The sequence below is a fragment of the Panthera tigris genome, chromosome X (genome assembly GCF_018350195.1).
Source record: "Panthera tigris isolate Pti1 chromosome X, P.tigris_Pti1_mat1.1, whole genome shotgun sequence".
Taxonomy (NCBI): domain Eukaryota; kingdom Metazoa; phylum Chordata; class Mammalia; order Carnivora; family Felidae; genus Panthera; species Panthera tigris.
In genome coordinates this window covers 33,415,652-33,430,809 of record NC_056677.1, presented here as the reverse complement: position 1 = coordinate 33,430,809, position 15,158 = coordinate 33,415,652, and the positions used below count along the sequence as shown (strand labels likewise).

Genomic DNA, 15,158 nt, shown 5'->3' with positions numbered 1-15,158 from the left:
AGAAAATCCTTTACGTGTTGGGAAAATACACATTTCTTGCCCACGTGAGTTTGAAGGCTGAGAATTTGCGTCCACTCACATTTTCTACTGAACATGAAAAGCTCTTGGAGACTTCTAATCAAGTGTTCATGGGATTCCTACAGATGACACTAACCTTTCTGCTTACAGCTTCTTTGAGAATTGGAAAGAGCATTCAGAGGCTTGCCCTGCTACTCCCAGTGACAGTGTTTTCCCTTTGTGGTTGCTAAAGAGACACAAATTCCCCCACTGGATGATTCCTCCCAGATCCTCGCCCTCTGGCCCCCTCTTCAGCACAAGTGTGGCCTTGTCGGTGGACTCACCTGTTTCTGTGGACAGTCTTGTTCGAGTACTTCTTTTTTCAAAAATCATGCCTAAGGACTTCCCTTGTAATAAAGGCAAATACTGAAAATTAAGGACAAGAATATAATTAAAATGAAAAATATATTTTATATCCAGTATCAAAGATTATGTTTCAAAAGTTATTCCTTACATTATCAGAAAATGTAGAATAACTAATCACTGCTTCCATCCAAATAAGCACTCAAAATGTTATTGTAAAAGTGCATTTAAAGTGTTTTTTGTCATGGGGCACCTGGGTGGCTCAGTTGGTTAAGTGTCCAACTTCAGCTCAGGTCATGATCTCACAGTCCCTGGGTTCGAGCCCCGCATCAGTCTCTGTGCTGACAGCTCAGAGCCTGGAGCCTGCTTCAGATTCTGTGTCTCTCTGCCCCTCCCCTGCTCGCACTGGTGTGTGTGTGTGTGTGTGTGTGTGTGTGTGTGTGTGTGTCAAAAATAAAATAAAAACATTTAAAAATTTTTTAAAAAGTGGTTTTTGTCATGTTCTGTACAAATAGGAGGAAGGGAACAAGAACTACAGATTATGGGCATGTAATTGCAAAATATTAGTTGCTCTGGGTTCAACCTGAACACTTGTTCTGAAGTATGTTAATATTTCTTACTGGAACCGTCTTTTTACCTAAATCCATGGAAATCCCTATCAATGTTCAATGACCTTGAAGACGCTTGGTTCAGAAGTGTTTTCTCAGCTAGAAACAATGCTGCTCTGTCACAACATGGGGCATTAAGACTCCTAAGGATGAAGCCCCAGCTACACTTTTCTCATGCATCCTTGTGGGAGCGCAAAGGCTTTGTTTCTAGAAGTCTTTTGGAAACAATCTGGAGAGTTTGGGTGTGGGGTGGGGCTTTTCCTTCTTCCTCTTCTGTAGATGGACTTCCTGATAGGGTGAGTTCTGGAACAAATAGATTCCTGCCAGCTAACTCTTCTTACACATGAAGTATGAAGAACAGGCCTGGGATCTTGGGGGACCTTTTCTGCTTATTTCAGGTCTTCTATGAGAATGTCAACCCATAGCACTTGGCGTCACTCCTGTTCTCAGAACTTGGAGAGCTGGTGAACTAGATTAAGAAAATCAAGGTTGTGTAAACCTTTCTTGGCCTGGCACCAGCTCTTTAAAGTGCTTTTGAACAAGCTTGGAACGCGTATGCTTTCACAATTAAGCAGTCTAAATGAGACTGCTGCATGAATTAAGCGTGTTTCAAACATAAATTGCTCAAAATGCAGAATAATGCTTACAGCTAAGCACCATATCCCATCTCTTCTCCTACTTGGTTACCACTTAATTGTTTCCTTGCTAATCTGAATTATTTTCAACACGGTAACATCACTGTGAATTTTTGGACATTATCCTAATAATCATATATCTGAAATTCATCCACAATTGAAATTTGTTGCCAGGAAAAAAAAAAAAAGTATTGTCCTTATTTTTAACTTGATAGAAAACACACAGAGAAAAGAATGAAGGTATAAAAATAAAATCTTTCCAGAGAAATGATTCCTTAGGTTCTGATCCAATTAATAATGAATTTCAACATTCCGCATGAGAGAAGCACAATGACTTGTCATTGAATAACTGATTTTTATGCTTTTTATATGCCTGTACACTCAGTGATAATCAATTACCTTGACTGTGTGGTTTCATTACTTAGCTACTGTTTAGGAATTTTAATATATTTTCTTTTCCCTCTTTCTTTGGAAAGGCTGTCTTTAAAAGGGCTGGTAGTAGGGGAAGGTAAAATGAAAATGCTACATACCTCTCCATTATGTTTTATCCTCAATTTTAGATCTGCCGATAGCCATAACATATACTTAATTTCTTCTCCTGTAAAGTCCTTTAGAGTGAGGAGGTCACGACCCTTCAGCTGTACTTTATTTTGTAGTGGCTGTCCACATCTACACAAAAGAAAAAAGAAAATTCAAGAGAAATAGATATTTAAGAAAAAGACCCCATTGAACTGGGGTGATTCGGTGTTCGATTCTTGAAACAAAGCATAGAAAATCACATGTAGCCTCATGTGTTCCTGCAAAGTGCTAACGCGCTAAAATTGATAAGGCTGTGGTTTCCTTTTTTTTTTTTATTTTTTATTTTTAAAAAATTTTTTTTAATGTTTATTTCTTTTTGAGACAGAGAGAGACACAGTGCAAGCAGGGAAGGGGCAGAGAGAGAGGGAGACACAGAATCCGAAGCAGGCTCCGGGCTCCGAGCTGTGAGCACAGAGCCCGACGCGGGACTCGAACTCACGAACCGTGAGATCATGACCTGAGCTGAAGTCGGACACTTAATTGACTGAGCCAGCCAGGAGCCCCTCCATTTTTGATATCCAATATTTTGGATGTGGAGAGAAAAGAAAAATTTGAGGAAAGAGGTTGAATTCTTATTTGCTGGGAATAGCCCTCTTGGTGGCTTAGCCACTTACTAGTAGTGCCACTTCAGGCAGGTTGCCTAACCTCTCTCTGCACCTCGATTTCTCACCTAGAAAATGAGTATAATAATCTTATAGCATTGTGAGGATGGAATGATCTAATACATGCAAAGCAGACGGTGTCTGGCATAGAATAAGCACTTGATAAATTTTAGCTATTATTATTGAAATCATTAGATTATATGAACAGAATTTATAATGTCCATACCATAGAAAACATTTTCATTCTTTTTCCTCTACCACCCTTCAAATCTCTTCTTTGGAGATTTGTTCTTTACTTGTCCCTGGCCAAATACAATGGGCCTTGTGGCTTTTCTGGTAACTTTCAGAAAAAAAAAAAAAAAAAAAAAAAACTCTGTGCTTACTTTATTCCCTCCAAAGAGTCTTAGTAAAATAATGCATAATAATAATAATGATTTTTTAACTCTAAGAAATGTACTGCAAGTTAACACCCTTCTTCCTTCCACCTCATGCCTGATTCAAGCCGGCCTCCTCTTAAGGGACGAGGGACCATGAATTGTTTCCTCTATTTCCCACCTTTAGTCGCTCCAAGTAAAGCCAAGGGAAAGTGAGGAGTTAAGGGTCAGGCAAAGTCTGATTCTGTTCTAGCAATTTAGCATTGACCTAGGTGCTTAAGGCTGACACTTCATCTTCTGGGGTGCTTTTGAGGGTCCTTGGGAGAACTCTGTCATCACTGGAAATTTCTCACAATAGTCCTTGGTGGTGGACAATTACATTTCTCCTGCCATCCAAGGGAACACATCCAGACTCCTTTCTCAGAGATCTCCCCACCCTTCGGGAGGTCTCTTGGCCATCATGTGAAACAACACCATGCTAAGTCTCTTTCTCAATCTGTATTGGTTCATGGGAATCCCTTCATGTACTTTGCTCTGACAAAAGTCCGTTTCTTTCCAGTATGAACGCATCTCTTATTCTGCCATCAAAACAGCTAGGCAGCCTGTCCCTCTTACTCTAGATTTCCTAGGTAGAGACTTGAAATTGGTGTGCAGTGTCCCCAAGCTCTCCTGTTGAACCTATCAGTGCCATTGGAGCCACGTTCCCTAGGCTTGAGTTGAGGGAAGAGTACCTCTCCCTGTCATATACAATGGTAAGACTTTCAAAATCTTCTTCCAATCTACGCCCATCTCTTGGTTTCTGCAATACATTTTAGAAGCTGGAAGTGGTCACCAGTGGGTTGCAAGACTAATTCTTGTGTATCTCCTTTGCTCCTGTTTTAGTGGCATAGCATCTCGCTTTGGAATGAGGGAAGAGAAAACACCTATTGGGCCTAAGCAGAAACCGAGACGGAAAGAGTCCCATTTTAACACTTTGTTACATTGTAATGGCAATAATTATTTTGGGGGGTAATCAGTATCTAAAATTGAAAACATTTATTCTTTTGTCATTCCTAGTGTTATCTCTATTTAACAATAATTATATTGTATGCCATTAGAAATTGTGAATAATGAAGGGCAAATTGTGGTTCACCACATGGGCTAAACATTAATTTTACTAGAAGCAGAACCATTGTCACAAAATGATCATGCTTGAATTCTAGCTTAAGAAAAGAGTTTGTGCTACTTGAGATGAAGAGTAAATTCTCTGGTGGGAATTTCTATATGTCTTTTTGCAATGGTGACAAGATAGGTAGGAAAATCACAAATTCACTCAATTTGTTGTTTCCACTGCATGACATCAAATAACGTAGACAAAAGAATCGTTCACTAAACCCCCAACTTTCTGGCAGAGTTGACTGGTTCGTTTCATCTTCTACAGATGAGTATTTTTTTTCAGTTGATTTTTTGTGATGTTAAGCCCTTCAGAGATTCTAGTTAGTAAGGAAAGGAACTTCCATAAAGATCGAAGTTTTGTGAGTTAGTTGGCTAATGGTTGATTGATTGATTGATTTAATGTAGGATACCAATACCATATTCAATCCGTAGAAATTAGTGTTTTCAGCTTGTATGTGGATCAAAAGTTTGGTCAACATTCCTGCTTCAAAGATGTACCATAGTCTTCAACTTGTAAAAATATGTCATTCATCTACTCTCTAAATGGAAATTTCTTTAAGGCAGTGGTCCGCAATTTATTTTTATTATAGACCCATAACATAAAACATTTTGAACATGGATCCACAAGGTATGTTTGCTTATTTGTATATGTGTTACTACCCTGGTAGATTGTGTAAAAAACAGAACACACAAAAAATGTAAACGTTTAGATCAAGGAGAACCAAAATTTTAAAAATAAATTCGTAAATATACAAAAAATATCTTGCTGGCTAAAGACGTTTTAGAATAGACCTTCATTTTCTTCCTTCCATTAGAACTCTAGTAAAAATCTTAGAAAACTATGTCCAAGACTTGGATGATAGTATTCAGAAATCTGAGAACTTTAAAAACATGGCCTTTAGGCAGAAAATGTGTTTTTACATTTGCATTTTGGTTATATGTCTGGTTCTGATGTTAATTAGTGATAATACTAAGCAACACTTGGAATATACAAGTACCGATATTGTTAAGAAGTAAACCCTTTGACTGATATTGATGAATTGTTTAGAGTCAACTGGATCTGGGGTCTGTAAACAGTTTATCATGTCTGGCCTGAAATGGAGGCATGGCAGCTTAAACTTTCCCAATTCACATTTAGGGCATGTTTGAAAATATTTTTTTCTTTCTGGAATGAGGTCCAAGTAAGATAAAATCACAGAAGATAAACTCTCCTGACTGTGTGTCTTACAATAAAGCATTAATATTCCATGGCTTAAGACTTCCTCCAGTATTATTTTTAACAGAGAAAAAAACTTTGCTGGAAACCCCTGCTCCCTAGGATTTAAGAAATGTGTGAAACACCACTATAGTTGGTAAACTCACATCCATTGACAACAGGAGAAACCACTGGTATGCTAATTTTGAGGACTTCTTGCCTAGAGCTTAAGTTCAGACTTCTGGCAGTTTTAGAGTCCACAAAAGCTGAGTCTCCAAACTGCAAAACTTAAAGGATTGAACACCTTCCCCGACTCTCAGCCTTTGCAGGCTTGTGTCGTGTCTATCTACTTCCTTCTTTTTTTTTTTTTTAATTTTTTTTAATGTTTATTTATTTTGAGGGAGAGGGAGACAGAGTGCAAGGTGAGGAGAGGCAGAGAGAGAGAGGGAGACACAGACTCTGAAGCAGGCTCCAGGCTCTGAGTTGTCAGCACAGAGCCTGATGCGGGCCTCGAACCCACAAACTGTGAGATCATGACCTGAGGCGAAATCGGACTTAACTGACTGAGCCACCCAGGCACCCCTCAATCTACTTCCTTCTAAATACTCTCGGGACTACAAGTTTTATTCAAGAGAATATCACGGATCTTGGAATTGTGGTAGTGGTTGGTGGCGGTGTTGAATCTCAGAGAAAAAGAACTGAAAAAGAAAGGAAAAGAAATTATGCATGGAACTTAATTTTTCTCCTGGGTTCTCATGAAAGGAAGCAGGAAAATAATGGTCAAAGAGGAGACTCAACAACACCTTCAACTACTGCAGAAAAGCTCCAACTTTCAGCTCTCTAAACGGAAGACAGACTAGGAGAAGTAAAAAGTCTCGGGGTCTTTCTCAGATTTGTCCTTATACTCGAAGAAGTTGGGATTAGGGATGGGTTAATGTTCTACTGTTGGGATTGCATTGTGAGATGCATCTCTTGTTATTTCTCCATTGACAGACTCAAATTTAAAAATAAAAAGAAGACACCAACATCCTGCTGGAATCTTCCCTTTTTGTCCGGACCTTTCATTTAAAAATGTGTATAGCAACAGAAACCTTATTTCAAATTCTCTTTCTTAGAGCACAAGTAATCAGAAGAATAACTCTTTGTGACTCCAATCTTCATACGGCAGCCACTGATAATATTGCCTTCACTTTTGTTGTCCTGGGATAGCATCTCCAATATATGTTAGCAGATAAGCTTTAAAAAAATACAGATGAGGTGCCTGGGTGGCTCGGTAGGTTAAGACTCTTGATTTCAGCTCAGGTCATGATCTCACAGTTCGTGCGATCATGAGATCGAGCCCCACATGGGGCTCTGTGCTATCAGCACAGATTCTCTCTCTCCCTCGCTCTCTACCCCTCCCCCACTCATGCCTGCGTGTGCGCACACGCTCTCTCTTTCTTTTTCATACTCTCTTTCAAAATAAATAAACATTTTTTAAAAACCATAAAACGCAGATAGTTCTGGCTTTGCATAGTAGTATGGGACTGTAAATGACCATTAAATCTGCAACCATGCAAAGCAACTTTATTAATAAGTGGGAAATATCACAATTGTTCTGTGACTTTTAATTTTTTGTCAAAACATTTAGTACTCTCCTTTTGTCCGTTATAAATGAGTAGGGAAGTGAAAAAATTAGCAAAAGTGAAATATATTTATTATGCCATAATTTAAAACATTAGAAGCATTGAGAATTATAGTGTTTTATTTTTTGTAAAAAATGGTCAAGAGTAGTTTGAACCATGCATGCTGTCTTATTATATAGCATATGTTATAGAGCAAACATCTTGTCTATGCTTTGGTGAATTGCCATACTCTCTACGTTTGGATCACCTGCCAACATTTTATCCTTTGCACTTTCAATATTATAAATTATCTCTGAGAATTCATTTAGTGTGAAGTGCTTTGCTGGTGTCACTTCCTCTGGAACATCTTTACACTCGGTGTCACAACTGCTTTCCTCATTTATGTTGGTAAGTTTGTCTTCACTAAGTTCCTCTGGCTGCATAGCTGCAGCCTTTCAAACAATTAGCAGGGTCAACAATACCACCATAAACTATTTCTTCTATAAATGCATTCCCATTTGATTCAAATTTTACTGCCAGTGTTGTGGGTTTTTTTTTAATTTCTCTTCTGTACGTTGATCTCTGCCAGACAATTCCTCCTTTCGATTATTCATTTTTATAAAGTGGCACATAAGCTTATCATTGGGAAAAAAGAAGCCATCACAACCACACTCGTTGCTGTTTGTAGGTAAACTGAATAACGGATGCCCAGTGAGCAACCACCAAAACTTTGAAAGAAGTCATGCGATTGGTCATTGATCATGATGTGCAGCTCTTATTTACATAGTGATTTGTGGACAAAAGAGCGAGCAGTGAAGTTTTTCCTTTATGCAACTGCTCACAATTAATATACTATGGCAGCTGAAATCAACAGTGTACTCAAAAGACTGGTGTTATTTGACTCAACTGTGCTAATTGAAATCCCTGCATATTGGGACCGTGCAAAGGAAGGACAGCCTGTCCTCCAAAGGCTTTCTCATTGTAGAACTCCTCACATACCATTCTTTCTGTCCGGAACACTCTCCCCTCAGCTCTTGATGCTGGCTTTCTCAGCCTTAGGCCAAGGGCTTAAACACCACCTCCTGGGAGATTCCTTCCCTGACAGTATTGAGTAATCTCCACTTTGCCTTCATGTTGTTCATGCTACTTATCATAATTTTTAAATATGTATTTATATGTCTGTTTATATTACTTACTTTTTATCTTCCCATTAAACTATATGATCCATGATGGCAGGGATCCTGCCTGTTTTATTTATTAACGTATACCCAGCGCTTGTTACAATGTCTGGGATATAGTAGGTATTCAATAAATATTTCCTAGGTAAATGGGTGAATGAATGATATTACGTGTCTGGACAAAAGTAAAACAATCTGTATAAGAATGAATTCAGCAGATTTCTGAGAATTAATTTAGAGAGATTTTCCATGATGGGTTTTCAATGTCCTTATCAAAGTCTGATGACAAAAAAAAGACACCAAGAGCCCCCAAAACAGAATTCATGTTGAGGGAAGAGCAAGTGTGGGCTGTAGCCTAGGCTGAGCACAAGGCCTGAGTGTCATGGAGGAAAACTGATTGTGGCCTAGTGTGTTGCTAAAGCTGAAATTCCCCAGGGCTCAACGACTCTGGTGTAGTATTTGCACTCCTGGGAACAATAGTTGGACGTGCGCACATGAAGCAAAAGCATTATAACCTCGGAACTCAGGCACAGCAGTCTGAGTCAAGTGCAAAAACCTGGAGGACTGGTGAGAGGATCTGGTGGGACAAACTTTTGCCCGCGGCACCCTGAGAGCCAAACCCAAAGTACAGTAATAGTGAACTATACCAATACTTTGGTTCCCTCTCGCCACAAGCCCCTTTTATACTAAGTCCCCAGGGCTCTTGGGGACAAAAAGGGTAGAGAGGTAGATACTGTACATCTGGTTATCATGGTATGTGAGTGATTAACTGGAGATGTTTTTTAATTGCATCTCAACCAGTGAAGGGGAGTCATACTGTTTACACCATTGAAAAATCATTAGACTAGTCACCGCCTTTCTCTGTTCTATCCGGGAGGTGGGGCAGGAAGTGTTCCCATAGGAAAAATTGCTGCTTTTCATAGATATCAGGAACTAACCAGGAAAATTTATCACTGGAAGGAAAGCAAACACAATGGTTCAAGTTTAAGTTCCTATCCTGTTTACTGTCTCCTCATAGACCTCCTCTTGGCTCTGAAATGGAGCTGCCACACCTCTTTCCTAAGCTGCTTAAAATGTAGAGAAAAGCAGAAGAGGTCCACAGTTGTACCTTTGTGGAAACACCTCTGCCGTAGGCCTCCCCCCGCTTTTTTCCTGGTCTATATCAAGCATTTCTGGCTTTCTGGTGATAAACCCACACACAAATTATCCAGCTAAAACCACTGGCATAAATGGCTACTTATAGAGACCTCATGCTTCAGTTGGAGGCAGCCTACCCTGGTTCTCGAGCGCCTGAACCAGGGCCAGAATCACTATTTTAGTGTTCCCATAAAAATACTTGGTTTTCTCGTACACATAATAGGGACGATCCAATACTGGATGAAACAATGGGAACCACGTACAGATTTTCTGTCAAAACTGTCATTGCAGTCTGGTTAAAGCCAGAGCTTTTGAAAAAGGCAAGACTAGTTCCTTACATTAATTGTATCCCTGGAAGAAATAATTACAGAGATTTCTCAGCCCCAAATCACTGAATGCTAAGAAGTTAAGCCAAGGTAATAGTAGATCTTTGTATTAGCTTTACCCAAATATCTTCCTAGCTAGAAAATGGAAGCATATTCTGTATTGGCAGAATAAAGCCTTTCATTGCAAGAGTCTGCGTTTTCTAACTCTGGTAAATTGTTTGGAGCACGGGAGGAGACCTGGATGTGTTCCCTTGTATAATTGTATTTTGTTGGAAGAGAAAGTGCTTGATTTGAGTAAAATGTGGTCAGTCAGAAACAGACTGCCAGAATAGGAAAAAAAATTCAGTGTTAAGTGATATTTTGATCCCCATGGAAAATTTGAGATGAAGACTTTATCTTCTGGAGGCATAAGGGGGTGGTCAATGGGCCGTATGGCTGAGATTTTTGTGTTTCTTTAATGTGGCAGATTGATGCAACCATTAAGGTGTATGTTCTTGGTTTTATTTTTTCTTTCTTTACTAAGATATCTTGGCTGTGTTTTAAAAAAGGATACTGCGTAAGGGTAGAATGGCCAACTTTATCAGTTTGGAAGGATCAAAATAATCAAAGCAGTGGAATAAAAACAGCAGTGGTTTTAATTATTCAAATTCTAGTCCTAGTCAAACTTTGACCTCGGGACGATCACTTTCCATCTTTGGCCTCAGTTCTTTATCTGAAAAATTAAGAAAATGAACTCAGAATCAGTGATCTGTCTTGTCTTTGTCTTCCGCAACATTCGTGAAGTTTATAAACACAAGATTTCCCATAGGCCGTACTGGAGCCATCCGAATTCTCAGTGGCCTGCCTTTAATTTCATCCCTTTCTTGCCATCTCAGTATTGGAATGCATGCAAGGGAGACTGACTTTACCTTCACAAAACCCTTGAATCTCATCCTACTGATTTGAAGAAAAAAAAAAAAAAGCACCAACGGTCCAAATTTCTTTACTTTATTAACAATAATAGTTTATTACTAAAAATTGACTTGCAACCTTTCTCACTGTTGCCACATGCTCACATGTGGTATAAATCACTATTGTAATGGGGGGACTAGGTGGTTCCTAAGATATCTTAGATCGTAAGCCTTCTAAAATGGTGCAACTTCCGCTCATCTGAAAAACGAAGCAGGCTCGCTTTGTGCAGACCTGCTATTATAGGTCTGGAACCCTGACACTGTTGAAAATCTGTAGCTGCCTTACTTTGTCTATCTTAGTTAAATCACTACATTACTAAAAATAACAAACCGGAAATAAACCCAAATTTTATTGTTGGCCAAGGGAAATATCATGACCCCCTTCCATGCCTGATCTCAGACCCTGTATAGTTTTGTGAAGCCGGGAAGTATGTTTTTAACAGGGCGTTCATTTTCAGTTAGGACAGAAGACGTGACTAATCACAGAGGACTGTTTTCTCTCCTCTAGGCAAGAGCACGGATGGCCTGTAATCACTTCATCGGTGTGTCCACACGCGTACAGATAGCATGGGTGTGGGATGAAGGGAACATAATGAGTTATGTAAGCCCTTAGAGAGGTCTGGAATGAAATACCTGAAAACCAGTCACCTCCGCTCCAATCCATAACCTCCACAAAATTGGGTGGCTTAGCTCAATATTCTCTGAAGAAATTTCTATTTGTGAGATGAAATTGAACTGCACTTACAAATTGGTCTTCTCTGATAAAGAAAGAGATTTTTTTAGTGATTTCTTTAAAAGCTCTAAGTGGTTTCCCTAATAGGCAACAAATCACAGGACACTGTCTATTATCCAAACACCGCCAGGCTCTAGAGCCTTGTTTGTGAGATGAAAAGCCTATGGATTGGGTCTTCTCGGCAGTCTTGGTGTCTGATCCTATTGATTTGGGGGAAAAAAAGAAATCATAATTGACGAAAAATGATTGATTCAGGAGGCTGCATGAATGGTTTCAGCCTCACTTAAGCTGTTATTTTTATCCTGTCCATGGCAATATGGCTGCTCATTTCAAAACGGTGCGGTACCCGTTTTATGGCATTGCCAAACACCGACCACACATTTCTTATCAGTCTCTGGTGTTAAGGTCACATGGTATATTCTGTAGCAAGGTCCCTCCACCCTTCCCAAGAGATATGGGTCGGGGGTGGGGGGAAGAACTCGACTCCCTGTGGAAGGCTGAAAGTCAAAGTACAATACAGGCAGAGTTGACTGGGAGTTTTCACTGTTGTTGAGAGGTCATCAAAGGCCTTAGGTCTTACTGGACCTCAGCAAATCTGAATTCATCTACCTGGCAAGTAGCACGGCTAACGAAAAGAGTTGGAAAGAAAAATACCCACGCCACATGAGAACAACACCGTTTCAAAGTCAGCCCATTTTCATGAGAGGCTTATGCTCTTAAGTTTCTAATGGCATGAGTGATTCGAGGCTCTCATATTTTCAAATAGTAGGTACAGATTTGGGCTGATTTAGCTAGGCTTTAGCCTCAGCCCCATTCACTGTGAGAGACAGCTAGCCAGGACTTTGAGAATTATGGTCTGACTACTGGATGTAGATGATAGCATATTAGTAAATACCAAAGAAGCCTCAACATTTGGCAGATGTTTTAGTTCCAAACATTTAATTTGTGACCGTTATTTAAAAAATCTCTCGTGGTTGGTGGGTTTGAGTCCCGCATTGGGCTCTGTGCTGACAGCTCAGAGCCTAGAGCCAGCTTCGGCTTCTGTGTCTCCTTCTCTCTCTGCTCCTCTCCTGCTTGCACTTGCTCTCTCTCTCTCTCTCTCAAAAATAAACATTAAAAATCAATAATCACTGTAATTTTCAAAAAAGAGTAGAAGTTTAAGTTTCAAGCTTTGGCTGTTCATTCAGTTGATTATTTTCAGCTCAGTGATGATTCTTTGTTAAAAACTATGGGAAAAAATGTCATCAAACTGTTATCTGATGTAATGCAGTGACATGGAATAATAAAATAATGAACATTGGTCTGTCACTTTACAGTTTTCACACGCATTATCTCGCTGATTATCACTAGACTGTGACTTCATGTGTCTGGTATGAAGTACCTTCTCTGCCACTGTATCTCCAACACCTTGCAAGGAGCATGGCTCAGAAGTAGGTGCTCAGTAAGTATTTATTAAACGAATGGTTGAACCACCTTGTGATGTAAGCAGAGCAGGTATTACTCTTTTTCCCATTTTATAGGGGAAGCAACATTACAGAAAAGTTTAACGACTTGCTCAAGGTGATAGAGCCAGAAAGTGGTGGTACCAGGCCTCGAATCTCGTTCTTTAGACTCCAAAACCTGAGATTTCCTCCACATACTTGGGTTATGTGGTCAAACTCTAGTACTAATTGGTAAACCCCAGAATTTCTCTGGGCCTCATAAACCTTCTCTGTAAAATAAGAGAAGGCTAATAATATTCTGTGGCTCTGACGTCCCACCTAGGTCTAATACTATGAGCTCAATTTACAGTATCATTTACAATGTCATTCTGGCTTCTGAGAGTCTTCTATTCACCAAAGAAATGGTGCTAATGATACAGTCCAGAGAGGTCAGAGCTGCCAGGTGGCCCAGAGGAGGGACTCAGGGCCACTGTCAAAGACCCACTTAGTCACAGTGGGAGAAAACTTCAGACAACGTCAGACTAGAAGCTTCTCCTTTTAGGAAGTCAATGAGGTTGTTTTGAGGTTGGTTGGAAAGAGTCTCTGGGAAAATTCTATGTGATTGTTAACATGCAGTTACTCTAGAAGCTTTCTGGCAACGATGTGCACATTTGATGGCCTTGCTTCCTCAGTTAGCTAGTTGCCCCTATCCCCTTCCCCACAGACACACCCCACACCACCCCCACTGCGTGCTCAATAACTATAAAGCAGGATGTAACTCATATAAAGAATTCACTGGAAACAGCCGCCTTTAACATGCTACCAAGAATTTCAGGGATAGATTCCAAACATGGATTTTGTTTTAAAAATTTCATTATCCTCATCACACATAAGGCTCCTTGGCAGCAGCTTTGTAAATATTTATCTGGTTGTTATTTGGGGTCTCATTTTTTTTAAGAACTGATTAATCCCCACTCCCTAGAATGATGTGTTATTTTCAAGCAAATCCAAACACAAGCTGAAGACCCTGTGTAAATTGGTTCTAATTTTTCTTCAGCCAGGATCCCGTTTAGAACATACACAAATGGAAGATGTCAAGAACATTTAGCCTGTTACACCCTAGGAGGTTAGTGACGCACCCCCGCGCCCCCTGCTCCCAGCCTGCTCTGAAGTCTGATTAGAGGGGACTGAGAAATGAAGGCTCACCTGGAATTAGAGACAGCTGTCTCAAATAAGGGTGGAGCCTGGCACTAAACCCTCCAAAACGACGCCTTTTCGAGGCTGTGCTCCTTTGCAGAATAGAACTTCAGTTATCACCATAGTTCCTAAGTCAGACTCCAATCTCTGGCCATCACTTACCGAAAATTTCGAACCACGAAATTGTGACCATTTCTAAGAGCTGCCTTGTTCAACAGGGTCCTCAAATTAAACAGCATCTTCTTTTGATAATGAAAAAGATGACTGTATGCTCTTGAAAACGCCTCACCAAGGTCGACAGACAGTGGGCTCCACCTAAAAGCTACGAATGCTTTCAACTGCAGTGAGAGAGCAAAGGTAAAATCACCCTTCAACTACCTTATCAAATTCCCCTGGTTAGAGATACTGCAGGTCAGGGTACAGGAATGCCTGCACTTTAAGCCAGGCTCCACCACTGCGTGTGTGTGTGTGTGTGTGTGTGTGTGTGTGTGTGTGTGTGTGTCTGTTTAGAAGGAATCCTGATTCTTTTGGTGACCAGACTCCTCATTTTTCATAATATATTTATGCTGTCACATACTTGCACAAAATCAATTGACAAGTACTCATTGGGCATATAATATATGCAGGGCGTTTCAGTGCTGGCTGCTGTGAAGGTACGTAGAAATAAGCCACTGAGAAAATGTGAATCGTCAGTGCAGAACCCCAGATGTAGACATGACAACCCGGAGTATTTCCAACGGTATTTCATTTGTAACTCTAAGTCTCAGCTTTCCCGCAAAAGCAAACAGAAAGAAATGCCCCGGAGCTATTTTTTTGGTGGCAAAAAGCTGGAGTGGGGAGGTATAATAAAAAGATCTCAGTCCTGGAGCTCCCATTGTGCCTTGCACATAGTAGGTCTTCGATAAGCAAGTAGTTGCTTATTAATTCTAGCAGGAACCCACAATCAGTAGAAGTGGGGAGGGGGTACCATACGCTCCTCCCCGGGTAGCCTCTCCAGATCACTAAGAGGTCTTCCAATGCTTTACATTTATTCATTCATCCACAGTTATAAATCAGATATTTTCAAAATCCGTTCTGTGTCAGATATTGGACTAGGCTGGAACT

At 40.1% G+C, this 15,158-nt stretch overlaps 1 protein-coding gene across 2 annotated transcripts in view; it reads right to left on the bottom strand.

Moving 5' to 3' along the window:
* OTC (ornithine transcarbamylase) overlaps positions 1 to 14,378 on the bottom strand; it is a 62,023-nt gene extending 47,645 nt beyond the window's left edge. For both annotated transcript variants that reach the window (XM_007085475.3, XM_042974299.1), the window contains exons 1-3: positions 14,217 to 14,378; positions 2,134 to 2,272; positions 342 to 423 (exon numbers count right to left, since the gene is read on the bottom strand). In XM_007085475.3, the coding sequence (XP_007085537.1) occupies positions 342 to 423; positions 2,134 to 2,272; positions 14,217 to 14,293 (298 nt within the window). In that variant the 5' untranslated portion in view covers positions 14,294 to 14,378. The remainder of the gene's footprint in view (positions 1 to 341; positions 424 to 2,133; positions 2,273 to 14,216) is intronic.
* Positions 14,379 to 15,158: the final 780 nt, after the last annotated feature.